Source organism: Thermobia domestica, chromosome 3 (genome assembly GCF_964235325.1).
Source record: "Thermobia domestica chromosome 3, izTheDome1.hap1.1, whole genome shotgun sequence".
Classification (NCBI taxonomy): domain Eukaryota; kingdom Metazoa; phylum Arthropoda; class Insecta; order Zygentoma; family Lepismatidae; genus Thermobia; species Thermobia domestica.
The window spans coordinates 90,042,284-90,060,071 of NC_137456.1; the positions used below are offsets into that span (position 1 = coordinate 90,042,284).

At 36.1% G+C, this 17,788-nt stretch overlaps 1 protein-coding gene across 1 annotated transcript in view; it reads left to right on the forward strand.

Moving 5' to 3' along the window:
- The window catches only part of Cox11 (Cytochrome c oxidase copper chaperone COX11), a 34,329-nt gene extending 16,962 nt beyond the window's left edge, over positions 1–17,367 (forward strand). The window contains exons 3-4 of the mRNA XM_081751281.1: positions 13,808–13,975; positions 17,029–17,367. Of these exons, the coding sequence (XP_081607407.1) occupies positions 13,808–13,975; positions 17,029–17,175 (315 nt within the window). The 3' untranslated portion in view covers positions 17,176–17,367. The remainder of the gene's footprint in view (positions 1–13,807; positions 13,976–17,028) is intronic.
- The last annotated feature ends 421 nt before the right edge of the window (positions 17,368–17,788 follow it).

Consider the following 17,788-nt stretch of genomic DNA (forward strand, 5'->3'; position numbering starts at 1 on the left):
CTTCATTCTGTACTATTGTGCTATGAATATAGTGGTTTAATTCACTGAATACTCGCTTAGATGATGCTCTCGTCACAGGAAAAGTGAGAGACAGTTATAAAAGAAAAACGAAACGAAATATTTAAATTTTACGTCCCACGTTATGCCGACTACGCTAATGGAGACAGTGATGGTGAGAAACGAATGAAATCGTTTAATGAAGAAAGTGGGAGGAAACTGAAGAAACCCGAGAAAACTCATGCACACGGTGTTTGTCCATAATAAAGTTCATTCAGCGCGAGCTGGGATCTAACCAACAACTCCATGCACCATAGGTAAAGTTATAAAAGAATAGGCGTCTAAACAAATACGGAACACTACTATCAATGAGAGTTGTATAAGGTTAGATTTTTATTTATTTCATTCTAAGTTGAAATTTCAATCAATCTTGATCTTCATTACTGTTCGAAATCCGGACCAACCAGTATTCCCTACTAGCTTCTTACGTTTTGTTTCCTTAAGCTACACTGAGTTTGTTCATTCCAATTCTTTAAGCTTGAATTAAATCTAATACCAGTTAGTGAATTAAAAGGAGCTAACATTATTTTCAAATACGAGACGTTATTACATGCTTGTCACTAGCTCACAATACACAATACTTAGAATTTTGTAACTGGAGGCAAGGAAATCTAATTTAAACATACTAAAACATACTATTTAGCGCATATAGAGCGTGGATCTGTGCTCAAGGCGCTAGCTAATAATCTGGAGGTTCTCAAGTCGGAACCATGTGTGAATATTTTGTTTAAATTTAGAATTTTTGGTGATCATTAGTCGGCGATGACACACGTTTAATTGTCTTAAGGTATTTGAATATTTTGATCTTTCAATATTTGAATGATCAAATCTTCAATAATAATAATAATAATAATAATAATAATAATAATAATAATAATAATAATCATAATAATAATAATAATAGTTATTATTATTACTATTATTATTGTTATTATTATTATTATTATTATTATTATTATTATTATTATTATTAGCAAAGTAATTCAATAACACGTTAATATCTTTAATTATTTCTCGATAACTACTCGAACTTAAGATGTCTTCGAATCTAAGTCGCATCCCGATTTCGCTGGGCTAAATTAAAGAAAAATAGTAATATGTTATGGTTTTACTATTACTAAAGCACTCTTTGATATTGGTCATTTTCGATGATTTTATGTATCCCTCTCCCCTCTCCATGTTGGGGGCACGGTATGACAAAAATTATCCCAGGCCCGAATGTCATGTACGTTGAAAATTTGATCGAAATCTGTTGGATGGTTCAAGAGTTGTTCTATTTATTTTTATATATTAATCTCCCCTTCTCTTATTCTCTCCTATGTTCTACCGTCAAAGTGAAAATATTAAAACAAAAGTTTCTAGGCCCGAACGTCGTCTATGTTGAAAATTAGATCGAGATCGATCAGGTGGTTCAAGAGTTGTTAAGTTTTATTCTTTTTTATAGATATCTCCCCTCCCCTCCTCCTACCCTACGTTCTACCATCAAAGGGATATGATAAAAATCACCTTAGGTCCGAACCTCATCTATGTTGATAATTTGATTAAGATCAGTTCGGTGGTTTAAGCGTGATGAAGTCACCAAGACAGCATTTTTATTTTTATTTTTTTACATAGTCCCCCCTTCCCCTCCCCTACATTGTGCCGTCAAGGCAAAAAATGAAAACATCCCAGGTCCGAACCTTATCTATATTGAATGTTTGATTGATTGGAATCAGTCGGATTGTTCAAGAGTTATTAAGTTTTATTCATTTTCATATATATGTACCCTCCCCTCCTCTTCCGCAAGTTCTAATATCAAAATGAAATAACAAAAAGCTTCCCAGGTTCGAATTTCGTCTATGTTCAAAATGTGATTGAGAACGATCGGGTAGTTCAAGAGTTATTCACCACCGAACATTGTCACTTTTATTTTTATATTTATAGCTGATATGTATCTTCCCCCTCCTATCCATCCTCTACGTTATTCCGTCAAAGTGAAATGGTAAAATCCATCCCTCGCGTTAATCGAGACGGGGACATATAGCCTCATTGCTGACGTCCCCATTAATCCCCCTACTCATACCCTTTAGTGTGTTTAAGTTAGTTTTTTTGTCTTCAGTTGCAAATTTCTAAGTTATTTTTCTTTGTTTCAAAAAATTCTCGCTTTTCTTGTATGATAATACAAATTAATAATCTTTGACTTGTTTTATATTAATAATCTGAGTTGTTCTTAAACCTTTGGTTTCCAATTTTGTTTTGTCTCTACACCAAACTACAGATATGACAAATTTAATTCTCATACTTTACATTTGCTTTCAAAGCGGTCGCCATGAACTGCTTAAAAGCACTTTTTCCGTCACGAAACACCCAGCAGATGACGTACGATATCGTCTACAGCAATGAGAGGAAACTCCGCCTTGTTACGTGACGTCACATGAAGCACGTTCCGTTCAAACACCTAAGCAAAGCTATCATTTTGCTTCTGGTGTGAAAATGGCTCACTACGAAGCTTCTGTTAAAAGCAGCGTGATTGCTTTAATTGAGCATGCGGGCATGAACTATAGCGAGGCAGGCGCGAGATATGGCGTTAACCGTGCTACAGCACGGAGGTGGTGGAGGAGATATGAGGGAACAGGAGATGTAAGACGTAAAAGAGGAAGTGGGCGACAAAGAGTTTCCTCTGCCGAAGAAGACCAGAGTGTAATTGCCCAATGCCGTGAGCACCCTTTCATGTCTGTCCGACAGTTACTAGAGGAAACCAATTTCCCAGGCGATGTTGCGACTGTCCGTCGTAGACTCAAATCCTTTGGTTTGAGATCATACAGGGCAGCTGTTAAGGAGCGACTAACAGAAGACCACATGGTTGACCGTCTGGCGTTTGCACAGTTAAATATTGCACGTGTGTGGGACGAGGTCGTTTTCACAGACAAAAAAATATTTTCCAGTGCAAACTTCGGGCCGAAGCGTGTTTACCGCCCCCCTGGAAAAAGATATGCCTCTGAATACGTTTCCCGTTCTGGTCGAATGGGACATGTAACTGTCCACTGTTGGGCATGGATATGCAAGGCTGCAAATTTCGGAGGAATCTACAGGATTCCTGGTCGCCTAAACGCCCACAAGTATGTGGAACATCTGGATGAAACGCTTCCGGAAATAAAAGCTCATGTAGGTGACGGCATATTATATTTGCAACAGGACAATAGCTCGATACATAATTCAAATGTGGTTCAGACATGGTTGCAGAGGCAACCTGATGTCGAAATAGTTGACTGGGTTCCTCATGGAGCAGATCTGAATCCTATTGAAAATATGTGGGCCTCTGTTGCAAGAACATTGCGGGAAACCTGGTCGAACAATCCTCCACGAACATCTAATGATCTCTGGGAGCGTGTTGAAGATGCGTGGTCGATCTGTTGCACCCAACGCTATATCTCTCGCCTGGTGGATTCAATGCCACGGCGTATGGCAGCTGTAATCGAGTCCCAAGGGAACATACACACTATTAATAAATGCTTGCCCACAACACCATCAGTCCTCTCGAGGGCTACCTAATTCGACCCACTAATTAACAAAATTTTATGAAATACATTACGCGACACCAGTGAATGTAAGTGTCTCAGTATGTTCTGCATTAATAAAGAGGCTAACGTGCGAGACTTGGTGGCCGAGTGGTATTATGCTTGCTATGTAAACCAAAACCGCCTGTAACAGTGGTTCGAATCTAGTGAAGAAGACCCCTACTTTTTATCACCAGGGATATTTGCAATACGCCTTCTGCTATGTCCGCCTTCGTACGGTCTATTATGTGACACATAATGTGGACCGCCATAAGTTTTTACTTAGTAAACAATTTATAAATATATGAACAAATACCTAGGTATATTAGAGTAACAATGGAATATAGTACCTTCGTCCGACTGACGTCGCTCTGCAAATGTTCATTGTATTACACCGGAAGATGAATTAAATAAAGACTGGAAAATTTGATATAAAAATTGATACGTAATAAGTTAAAGACTAAATATGTAATTATAATCTCATATTTGAAACTAATTTCGACTACAATTAATTCTCTACCTGCTTTCATAAATAATCCAAACCAAACTTCGAGGTTTGGAATGCACAAACTAAGTGTAGCTAAGAGAGAAAAGTAACAAGAAGAGCAGCGATTCAAACCAGCGTAAGAATTCCTTTTACTAACCCTTCATCTATCAAACCATGACGTGAACATGACTTTTGTAAGTTATAAATTTGTATCCAAGAAACACCATTAAGCGTATGTGCAACTACTGCTTTGCTCTTTTTCTCTTCAAAAGCGTAACATGTTTAGGACGATTCGTTTCGTTTTCCATTAGAGTTTCGAAAGAGATTATTTGTGTTTGAGTGTAGGATCTTTAGTTTCCTTTAACCGACACTTCTAGCAAGTACAACTTAATTCACACAGCAGTTAAAAAAAAAAAAAAAAAACGTACTGCCTTAGAAAGTATTCCTAAAAGCAGAAGCTGCATCATGCATCCTGAACAGTGACTTAACTAACGGCAGTGCGTTGAGGGAGCCCAGAGTAAAACGGGGCCCATTAAAAATTCGTGATTCCACTATTTTTCCTCGATGTCTAAAATGAGACTACTTTAGCCTTATATGAAAAAGAAGCTGTGGAGGGGACTGCGAAGTCTACTGAAAAGATTTATCACGTCCTTGCAGCAACAACTTTAAGTTTTCGAACAGTAATGAAGAACAAGATTGATTGAAATTTTAACTTAGAATGAAATAACTAAAAATCTAATCTTATATAACTCTCATTGATAGTAGTGTTCCGTATTTGTTTAGACGCCTATTCTTTTATAACTTTACCTATGGTGCATGGGGTCCTTGGTTCGATCCCAGCTCACGCCGAATGAACTTCATTATGGACAAACACCGTGTGCATGAGTGTCCTCGGGTTTCTCCCGTTTCCTCCCACTTTTTTCATTAAACAATTTCATTTATTTCTCACCATTACTCTCTCCATTAGCATAGTCGGCATAATCGTGGGACGTAAAAATTAGATATTTCATTTCATTTTTCTTTTATAACTATATCACTTTTTCTGTGACGAAAGCAACATCTAAGCGAGTATTCAGTAAATTAAACCACTAAAACCTATATTCATTGCACAATAGTGCAGATGAAGTTTAGCCCTTTGGCAATCTTCAGCATGGACAGCAAAAAAGCCAATACATTGATATTGAAACAGTAGTTAACGAATTCCTCTGCCAAAAAGATCACCCGTACTGTTGTGCTTCAGATGATAATTTATAATTATACTTAATTGGTTGAAATTTCTCCATAGTTGTGGGGGCGAGATACTGAAAAAATCCCTACCAAGAGGTGAAGGTGACATGTAAAAGTAGTCAAATACGAAAGAAATTAGTGTCGAATTCATATGCAAAGATGAAAAGTGACACAGTGGATGCTGCGTAAGTCCAAAATAAGCCTTGGTTGGCTTCGAGTTGACAATGGGAGGGTGACAGGAATAAAGAATCGAAAATATCCTATATTTGTGTCGAATGGATAGTTTTCGGGATCACTGACATAAAAGGTGATATTTCAGATGTGTATATGTCCAAGGTTGGCCATATTGAAATGGGGTCATAGGGAGAACCAGTAAATACTTCAGAACAGTTCCTTTTTGGTGCGTTTCAAGACACTGAGAGTGAAAAGTGATAATGCACAAATCACATTCTGAATTATCGGACATATGACTTCTGGGGAAGTGTCGTTGCTCCAGGGAGGCATTACTAACTGATCATTCCCTGAAATCGTCACTGTTTTGCAGGGCCGTAGACAGAAATTTATTTCAGCGATCGAAAGCTAGACAGGAATTTATTTCAGCGATTGAGGGCATATTTTACTAAAATGTCTATCATCCAGGGGCGGATCCAGGATGATTGTTTGAGAGGGGCGGTCGTTCGAAGTCAAATCAAGGTAAGAGCGAATTGAAAAAAAAAAAAAAAAAAAATTAGAAAAGGAGAAGTAGCTCTTCTGCAGAATTAATTTTCTTAAGAAAGTAAGGCCTATCTACTTTAGGTTTTAATTTAAGTTTATAACACAAAGATGAAAAATACTTAGGATATGTTTTATTTTTAAAATAAAAAGTATAAAAAGTTCCCTATTCTGGAGGATGTGATCGCCCGAACGCACTCCCCTGAATCCGCCCCTGCTATCATCATCTCTAAAATTAGATATAATTTACAAAAAAAGTAGTGATTTCGTGGGGGCAAAAGCTCTTGATTGCAAAGGCCTGCATCCTGTGTATGTCCCTGCTGCTCTGAATTGTCAAAAGCCCCTCTTCAAAGGTAAAACATAAAATATAAATAATAAACGTGTAACATAGAATACAATATAAATTGAAAATATGATATAATTAAGAAATAGAAAGTAATTATAAAATAAAGTTGAAGGACAATTAAAAAAAAAACATTAAAACTTGAGAGTAAAATATACTTTTAAAACAATTTTGCATTTATGCAGGGCTACAAACAGTGAGGAATGCCATGTAAATTTAGTAACAAATATAATATTGGAAAATTATTTCGAATTAAACTAACTGTGACTACATTACTTCAAAATTGAACTTGTGGAATATACAGTATGAGCGTAGCTCAAATAAAATAATCAATAAGAATGGTCTTGATTGGAAGCTCGGACCATCCACGTAGGAGTAACTTACATTACCCATTCACCTAACAGACAATGACGCACAGGGCTTGGCACTACTTTATCAGATGGTTCTATCAAATGTAAAACTTAATTAAAACAATAGTAACAAATTTTAAAGCTTTAAAAAGTGTCCTGAAGAAGAGGAAGTTCATTTTGCACATTGTAACTAAGTTACAAGAGGTTTACGTCCTAACTGAACGGCGCATCCACCGAGTCAACTTTTGGAATATCCCCTTAACTTAGCTTTCAACGCAGCTAAGGGAAACGTATGTGAACGAGTAGTAGAATCCTCCGTAGCAGAATGGATAAAGTCATGGTTCGATGACCACAAGGTTCGTGGTTCGAAACCCGTCGCCGAAACCAGATTTTTTAAAATCTTAATTCCTCAGTTCTGAAGATCTTTCTCTCCTTTCGTAATCATCTGATGCTCTAAAAAGAGTTCTCCACATTAATTCGACAACTGCCTAATGTGATCCTCGCAGTTCGAAAACTTCCCTTCTTATCTTTCACAAAATCAGAATTTTCGTCATAATACGAATGCTGTCCGATCATTTTTTCCGCAATTCTAAATCTGTGTATACAAATCATCCCTCTCTGTCTCCATACTTGAATCCCTCTCTCTCTCTCTCTCTCTCAATGTCACCCAGGAAGTCATATGGCTTGAGATCAAACCTTCGACTCTTGAAAACAAATGTAAGCTCTTTAGCAATGTGCCCCCTCCCCCCCCTGTGTGAACGTAGAGACCTCCAAAAAATCTGATAAATAGTACTTGGTAAACTAAATGTGTGTAATCTGATAAATAGTACTTGGTAAACTAAATGTGTGTACCAAATTTCAAGTTTCTATCTTGAATAGTAAGGACGGGAGAAATTTTATCAGGAATTCCCACAGTGCCCAAAATTACCGCAAAACACCATGATCTCAGGGAAAAAATTTCCTGAGACATCCCTAATTACCCTAGGGTCATGTTTCGCCCATCATTCTCTTCAGAATAGAACTGCCTTTCAGACGGTATGACTCACGTGTCTCTATCATGTATGTAATGAGAAAATCCCGACTAAAGGGATTTTTTGGTCTAAAAATCCCTTTTTCAAATTTTGCCCCTCTGGATCCTCCCGTTTTTACGCAGAAATCGGAAGAAAAATCTGGTAAATACTACTCGGTGGACTGAATGTTTGTGCAAAGTTTCAATCTTCTACGTGAAAAAATAGGCCCGCCAGAAAAAATGTACCGACCATGCCCCATTTTTACCCTATACAGAAGTATATTTGGATAAAAATTCACTGAGACGACCCTAATTACCCTAGAATAATAATTTGCCCGTCATTCTCTTCAGAATGGAACTGCCTTTCAGACGGTATGACTCGCATGTCTCCATCATGTATGTGAGGCGGGAAAATCCTGAAAAACGGGATTTTTTGGGTCTAAGAATCCCTCTTTTCAATTTTTTTCCCCTCTGGACCCCCCATGTTTTAATGCAGAGATCTGAAAAAAATCTGATAAATACTACTAGGTGGGCTGAATGTTTATGCAAAATTTCAATCTTCTAGGTGCAAAAGTAATCCCGCCAAAAAAAATAAAATAAAATAAAAAATAAATAAACCGACCTTGTCCCATTTTTCCCTATATAGAAGTATATTTTTTAAAAATTCCCTGAGACGGCCCTAATTACCCTAGAATAATAATTTAACCGTCATTCTCTTTAGAATGGAACTACCTTTCAGACGGTATGACTCACGTGTCTCCATTATGTATGTGAGGCGGGAAAATGACGAGAAACGGGATTTTTGGGGTAAAAATATCCCTTTTTTTAACACTTTGCCCCTCTGGTTCTCCCCTGTTTTAACACTGATATCGGAACAAAAATCTGGTAAATACTACTCGGTGGACTTAAAAAGGGAAAAAATATATTTTAAGATTATGACGTCATCACCTCCTATGTCTGGACGCAGGACGGTCTGAAACCATACGTAATGTCTTCTACAATGTCTCTGGACTTGAAAAACAAAACAAAACAAAAAAAAAAAAAAAAAAAAAAACGGACGAAAAAGCTCAAATGGGAGAGCTATAACGCAAAATCCCAGAAAACACTCGTATGGTACAAAATGTACCACTAGGATCCCCAAAGGGCTAAACCTGAAATTCAGATTAAAAAAAAAATCTTCATATGCAGCCGGTGAGATTAAGTTTCGATTCCGGTGGTAGTTTATGGGGGTACGGGAAGGGAATGTTATACTAAAGAATTTCTGGTCATCTCAATTTCATAATTTAATTTAGACTTCAAGAACAATTGTAAATTCTAGTGTAAATTTCAGAGGGTTGTAGTTTTTCACTTTTCATGTATAAATTTCAGGGAATATCTTTTTATTGTTGGACAAGAATTGGGGAAATATCAATACATAACAGACAATATTGTTGTTTAAGATACTTTTAATTATCTTTCTGCAAATCTGTCGCAACTTAGGAATAAAGATTTGTGTGTAAAGAAGCAAGTATGCTTTTAAGTAGAACTGTAAGCAATGCTACTGTAAATAATGGCATCATTACCTTTAATTTTATTCGAATAGTTCAAAAAAGGTCATGAATCAAACTTGAACCGCTTTTAATAGTTAAATTTCGATTCTCACTATCTTTAATACAAGGATATTACTCTATCTACAATAGCAGACGCAATGATCAGAGTTACGTTAAATGTGATTTCGGAAAATAATTTAAGTTATCTTAGATTTGACAATAGAGAGTAAAGTATTAAAGTATGGAGTCTCTATTGAATTGGATAGAAAGAATAGTGCCTTGTTTGGCATTTGTTGGTTTTATATGTTCATAGAATATAATAATAATAATAATAATAAATATGATAATAACCTGCATTCCAGTCAATCCCGAAGACTTTCAGATTCGAGGCAGCTTTGTGTCCATTTGTGCTCTTCAGATGTGTCTTGTGTTTTTTATGTTGTAGGAATTTTTATTTCAACAATTTCTTTATTGAAATTACATAACTGGTTCTTCAATATTTCCATTGGTAGAGCGCTCACCTTAGGTATAAGAGTCTGTAGTTTTTTCCCAGGCCATGTGAGTTTATTGTAGATACGAGGGTCATTACATAAATAATGCACACAAATTTTACATGTTTAATTTTTATAGTATCTCTGTACAGACCTTCAATGTAGTCTCCCTGCTTCTCAATGACCAAGTTCCAACGTTCGGAAAGCTTTAGTATTCCATCGAATATGCCAGTTTTATTCAGTTTTTGAATGGCTTTTGTAACGGCAGGAGAAAGCTCTCCTAGATAAGAAGAAAGCACGTTTACGCATAGGTTGTTTTAACTTCGAGAACAGGTCGAAATCTTACGGCCTCATGTTGAGACTGTAGGGAGCATGTGGGAACACGTGCCAACCATATTCATGTAGCTTTTCAGTTATGACATCCCGAAGTGCGGGCGAACGTTGGCGTGGAAAATGATTATCCCAGACTGGAGCAATTGAGATGCATTTTTCTTGCATTTCTCTGCGCAGGTTTTGTAAATAGTACACTGCTGTGACACTTTTTCCGCATGAAATTCCGTATGTTACAATAATTTCTTGGTGATCGTATGCAAAAATTATAATTTGTTTGACCTTTGATTGAGCATGTCGTCTTTTTGTTGATCGTGGAGAAGATTGAGCTCTTCACTCGTTGAACTGTGATTTCAACTCTGAATTAAAGTCTCCGATCCACGTTTCATCAATAGCAACCATTGTGGAAAAAAATCATGATTTTTTTTTTAAAAAAATCATTTTTGTTGATTTTTTCTATTTAAATCGATTTTTTTGATTTAAATCAAATCTTGATCCTTGTATAATACAAGTCACGAACTGAAGAAAAAGCATTAGAATTAAATGCTAATTATGCCATTTAAATTAAAGTATTGCGGTTGAATTTTGAATTATCCCCAAACGTTAACCTATATCAATCCCAAGCAATGTTTCTTAACCCTTTTAAATTATGGCTCTTTTTAAAGGTAAATTATAGACTTTCAGTCAAGCAGCTACAGCACCATCCCTATTTATCCTAGGATCATGGTATATACATCACTCTCTTTAAAATAGAACAGCTTTCACATTTCCCTATCATCTCCCTGAAGCAGGGATTTTTGAGAGTAATCGGCATTTTTTTCTTTTAAATTTTGATCCCCTCTGGATTACCCTGTGTTAACGCACAGATCTCAAAATCAACTGGGAAATACTAAGGGGTGTACTAAATGTGTGTACAAAATTTCAAGCTTCTATCTTGAGTAGTAAGGGTGAGGAAACTATTTAACAATGAGCTAAAAACATTCCCACAATGCCCCAGATGACCCGGATGTAATATAAAAATTTCCTCAGACATTCCTATTTATTCTAGAATCATGATTTTTACATTATTCTCTTCAGAATAGAACAAATTTTCAAACGGTATCCTTCAAATGTCCCCGTCATGTATCTGGGGCGGGTAAATCACGAAAAAAGGAATTTTCTGTTAAAAATATCTTTTTTTTACCCCTCCCCCAGTTTTAAGGCAGAGATCTGAAACAAATCTGAAAAATACTGAGGGGTCCACTGAGTAAATGTGCAAAATTTCAATCTTGTAGGTGCAAAAGTAAGCTCGCGAAAAATAATATTCCCCAAATACCCCATATTCCCGTATAAAACAGGATCTCAGGTAACAGTCCTAGAAGCATAGTATGTACATCATTTTCTTCAGAATGGAACAGCCTTTCAAACGGTACCATTCATATGTCTCCATCTGAGGCAGGAAACTATTTTTGTTAAAAATATTCTTTTTTTTAAAACATTTTTTCCCCTCTGGACCCCGCTGTTTCCATGCAGAGATCTGAAAACATCTAAAAATTATTAAGGGGTGCACTGAACGAGTGTCCAAAATTTCAGTCTTCTGAATGCAAAATGTAACCCGCCAAAAGATAATAATAATACGCATAACAAAAAATATATTTTTAAATGTATGACGTCATCACGTAATATGCCTCAACGCAGAAAGGCGTGAAAGCATATGTAACATGTTCTAAAATGCCTCCAGTCTTGAAGAAAACGAAGTAAAAAGCATTATTGGTACTTTTTAAATCGAATAATGAAGATTCTACCCTATCACCTAAAAGTAGGTGATATAATTTAAAAGGTTAAGCATTAACGAAAAAGTACAGCAACGTTTATCAAAACGACACTTTTTTCTTCACAAAAGTTACTGATATTTGGCAGGGGCTTATTTTTAAAAACTCAGAACTAGCTTGCGGCATGAAATACATAAATTTTGCGTAAAGTTATAAAATTAACAAAAAAAAATATATATATTGGAGAAGGGATAGGACCCCTCTAAATACGCCCTATTATCTGGGAACAAACAGACATGCACAAAAAAGAATTTTCGTCTTAAATGTCGATGGTGATTTCTCCGTTGGAATAGTTAACGATTTTAAAACCCAAACCAAATGTTACGAAAAGTAGAAAGCAGGATTGCTCCGTTACCTGTTCAAAACGGGATTTTCTCTAATCATCCTCTGCATGACACTTGTTTTCATACTATACTGTACATTTGAGTCTCATTGTATTATGATTATTAACTTCCATAATCGAAATAACAGAACAGAAACGGGATTTTACTTATTTTCCCTTTAAATTAATTCATTTCGCAATTCGATTTAAATCAACGATTTTTATTTTAAAAATCAAGTGATTTAAATCTCGATTTAAATCGTGATTTAAATCAGACTGATTTAAATCAATCCACCCTGATAGCAACAAACAATGCTTGACTTTCAACGTGGAATCTTTTGCATTGTCCAGGCGTGTCTGCTTCTGTTTAGCAGTTAACAAGTGGGGGATCCGTCAAGCACAAATCTCTTTCTTTTTTATATCATTTGTCAGAATTTAGTATACTGACGTCGATAGAATCACTGTTGTGGTTTCAAAAGTTCCTCACATGCCGCATGGCGATCTGATTCAAGAACATCTGCCATAAATTGCACACCTCGTTTCTTGGGTAATGATTTCGACCTTCCTGGTCTTGCATCATCGTTTATGGTGCCACTACAAAAACTAGTAGCCCAACGAGGTACAGTACTGCGTTCCATTATTAACTTATTGCAGTCTTTATATAAAGTACTGTGGATTTCTTTCGGATTTTTGCTATAAAGTTTCAGTCTTATGTACGATTCTGATCGTTAAGAGAACAGTACTTGAAACACCTGCAATTTCCATTTCCAATATACTTGTTACAGCAAGGTGTGCACACTACAGAACTCACAAGTATGTATCCTGCTGCTTTATGAACTGAAGTTCAAGTGACGTAAGTACAGTGTGATTGCATCGTTCACTGCATAATATTGCCAACCTGTGCAGTATTTATGTAATGATTCTCTTAAAATTGTGTCTGTGGGTTCTCTTTGGGTCCTTTCGTTTCCTTTCATTTTCTTATTTTATCAATTATTTCATACTGATTCACTTGCATTAATCATCCGTCTCCTTTGGTATACAGGACACGAACATGGAAAATTGAACTACAATTTCCTTTTTCTGTTTTTCATTTTAATGCGTCAACAATATGGTTATGTTTTCATTTTGTTTATGTAATCATATACTGTGTTGAAAATAAAAGTTATGAAATAGCTTGCCTTTTTCTGTGTGATATATGACTCTAGTATTTTCCTTCCTTTACACTGGAAGCATAGTCTTGGGGACGGCCTCTGAAGAAAAGGTCAAGATTTTATTCAGAGGTTGTCTTTCAGATGATACTTCCAATGTAAAAGAAGTGATATATTAGGGTCACAAATCAAACAAAATAACTCAAGGTATGTTAAAACGTTTATTTTTTTGTGTCAACAATAGTTCATGAGACATGATGTACGTGTATCTTCTAGTGTTATGTTATTTATTGGCAATTTTTAATTAGTTATACAGAGATACTGGAAAGAATCGTAATTATAAAGTTTTAATAAGTCATTCCTTTTTATATTTAGTATTTAATTTCCTGTTTGATAGTTTTGGTTTGTTTAGTACTGATAATTATTAAACCATATTATCTCTTTATTGTACCGTAGGTAATTCCTGGGGAAACGGTCCTTGCGTTTTACTCGGCAAAAAACCCAACCGATAGGCCTGTGACAGGAATTAGTACATACAATGTAATTCCATTCGAGGCTGGACAATACTTCAATAAAATTCAGTGCTTTTGTTTCGAAGAACAAATGCTTAATCCACATGAACAGGTTTGTGACTTTTACCATACAGTTTTTTAATCATCATAGTGCGCGTGAGCCGAACTGGCGGATGCGTCAACCAATGAGTCCGCAGCGGGATGTTGTCAAACCTCCGGTGAGAAAATCAAGTTCTAGCGGGCGCATTTGCATGTATCAAATGTACTTGTCTCACTAAAAACTTTGTCTTGCATAGGGTCATTAATGTACGTATCTTATGAATAATACTATTTTTCGTTACAAATGTGGTATGAATATTGTATTTCACTTGGTTCGAATGTTCACATGATAAGCAAACAAATGTAAATATAATTGATATTAGTTGGGTAGGTGCATCGTTTATAACCATCATTCACATCCACCCGAGGATTGAACTTGGGACCTCACAAACCGAAGGCTAATGCCCAAATTTTTAATTTTTTTTTTTAATTCCGAGACAGAGGAAGATCGCAAAGTATAACAATTACATGTTATGCACTAATTTGTGAAATATAGATACGAAATGCACGGTGGCCCAGTGATAAGGCACTCACTTCTGACCATAACCGTCTTTGAATCTTAAAGCCTTTACAAGTTTGTGATGGAAACGTGTTCGTAGGTTTCTTGGGATTTTCCTATTTCCTCCCATTATCTTAATTGCAGTAATTCTTCCATCATCATTGATTTTTATTTATTATCTCTCTGCTTTAGGTACGTTGAATTAATAATGTACTTTTTAGTTTAACGTCACACGTTTATTCACCGAAACTAAGGGAGACGATTATGATAATAAAAGATGGTGGAATGAAGAAAGTAGAGGAAGCAGGATAATTCACACACAGGATGTTTGTCCACCACGAGGCCCATTTTGAGAGCTAGGATCGAACTACGGACACCGTTCACCAGAAGTGAGCGCTGTACCACTGAACCAGCCCGAAATAAAATATCATCCGATGGCATGAGAAGCGATATTCCAGTGCGGCTAGGGTGTTGGCACTCGTTTAAAAATTAATAGTGGTCCCCAAGTGACCATCTGCGTTTTATGAGCCATCAAGAAGTGTTGTCTGTACTAGACGCCTTACAATCATGGCTTTAGCTAATATTGTTAGGTAGATTTAACGTAAAAGTAAACAATTGAAATTGTATGTAAAATTAACAATGCGCCTGAAAAATATTAATCATGTTACAACATTGAATATTTTGTGGTAATTCAGGGCTTCACAGAGAAAGTTTAGAAACAGCTATTATAACCTATACTGGTACTACTACTACTACTAATAATTATTATTATTATGTGATATTAAAATTTATTGTTCTCGAACAGTTTTGCGCAGTAGTACCAGAAAAACACACTATACAGTTGTAGTTCTAAATTCCATTTAGAACTGATCTAGTGCGTTACATAACGAAAATTTAAAAGTAGAGGAAATTCAAAAAATTAATCTTTTAAAGCTAATTGTCATTGATAAAATCAGCTTTCTTAGTTTCGGCCGAAGCAGTCTTCCATTTCATTGCGCTGCAGTCAGGTTGGACGACGTGAGAGCAGCGCTGAAGATCATACGCCATTTCGGGTGCCGTGTACTATAATACTGATTCTGGTGTGGTAGTATCCAAACAAAGTGTCAGAAATCATGGATTCTCTTATACTGCTTGTTTAAATATCAGAAACTGTGTTCATAGACACAGCTCAGTGGTAGAGAACTCAGTTCTGGTGCTAACTGCCCTAGTTCAGTTTCAGGTCATGTGAGTTGTTGTTGTTGTAGTGTTTCTGCTTGTTGCAGTGGCAGCGCACCATCGGATCAGGCTCGTAGCTGTATTTCTTATTCACTCTGTACGTAACTAATCTTTACCTTGAGTTAATATGCTTGTTTAACAACTTGTTTAAGTTGTAGTATGTTGTCTATTGAGCGATCTGAATTAAGAAGTATTCGTTTGTTGAAGAAACATGAAATGCAAATTTATTTTTTAAAAAAAAAGAGTATTAGTAAATAGGTTAGTGTACTAATCTTAAGACATATATACGAGAAGCAGTCAAACATTTCCCGGAATTTTGTCGTAGCTCTTTATTATCACAATATAAGTACACATTTACTTAATCGGCTTCAAAGGAGGCACCTTCGAAATACACACACACTTGTTTCAGCGATCCTGCGATTGATGGAAACACCGACGAAAGTGTTATTTTGCCGCGTTGGTTTTGATCTCTTCTACGATGGTGAATTTTACCTTTGGAAAAAACCAAGCATCCGATGGTGCTAAACTGTTTTTAAGGCTATCAAGGTCTCTAAAGCAGTTTTTCCTCAATTTGCACGAACTTGATGATTGCGCTTTGCTCGATTTGTGAAATAGCACCAACTGATCAGTACACATCTTCCGTTGATCTACACTACTCGTACACTGCCTGTTATCACGTGCTCACACATGTCAAAGTCATAATTAGGCAACCTAAGATTCAGTATGTGTCCACAAATGCCAAAACTATAACAACATTCCGGGAACTTTTTGACTGCTCCTCGTATATATTGTTGTATGTAGTAAAATAATAAAAGAAACGTAAAATATTTGGGAAAGGAAGGTGACCGTAAGTACTGATCAAGTTTCCATAATATTCCTAAATTTCCAGCATTGAGATTAAGGGGCTGTGGTAGCTCAGTGGTAGAGTGTTCACCTCTGGTACATAGGATTCCTAATTCAATTCTAGCTCGCCCCAAGTGGACTTTGTAGTGAACAAATACCGTATCCGTGGGTTTTCTCGTGATTTTACCGTTTCCTCCCACTTCGTTCATTCCACCATTTCATTCATTCTCATCCTCACTGTCTCCTTGAGCCTACACGGCATAAGCGTGGAAGGTAAAACTGAAATCTTTTATTTGTTGAGACTTAAAAACAAAAAGTGAAGATCGTGTTTTGAAGAAAAGGACTTGGATCATTGTGTGCCTGTGGGAATGAGTATCCAATTGGAACATTCAAAATATTGGAACAAAAATTGTCCGAGGAACATTTGTAGGTGGGGAAACTTCAAATATTAAAATGTTTTTCATACGTTTGATAAGTAATTCTTTTCTGAAGTTTCGTTTCTGTTGTAGGTGGATATGCCCGTATTCTTCTATATTGATCCAGAATTTGTTGAAGACCCTAAAATGGAATATGTGGACACGATTACTTTATCATATACATTCTTTGAGGCAAAAGAAGGCTTAAAGTTACCTGTACCGTCTTTTGCAAAGAGATAGTAATCTGAAAGTGACAATTGTGTAGTGACTGAAATTAATGGACATTAAAAGAATGAAATCATATTTGTGCAACATATATTTGTATTGTAGTTGACATGTGTTATGTTATATTCCTTTGCAATTGTTTGAAACAATTAATTTATTGTTAGTTGTTTTCGTTGTTTCAAAATAAAATTTGTAAATACTTATCTTCAGTTGTTATGTACTTTCCTTTTCGCACAGTTTCAGGTGTAAAATATATAGCAGATTTAAAGCAGCGAAGAGTGATTTTTATTTGAAGTTAATTTACATTTTCAGAGCCACAACGGGATGGGGGAAATGGAGCTACAGCGTAACGTGGCATTCGAACCCGAGTCTTCCACATATAGGGTGACAAGTATTAATAATTTAGAGCCACAGCGGGATGGGGGAAATGGATCTACAGCGTAACGTGGCATATAGTGTGACAAGTATTAATAATTTATTTAATTCTTTTCAATATGGCCCTATCTGCTGTAAGGATTCCTATCCGAGAAGATACCCAGATAGCAAAAATGAGTTGCAACAAACTTGCAGCAGATTTGCAATTCAAGTCTGGCAAACTTGCAGCAGACTTGTGATGCAAGTCTGCAAG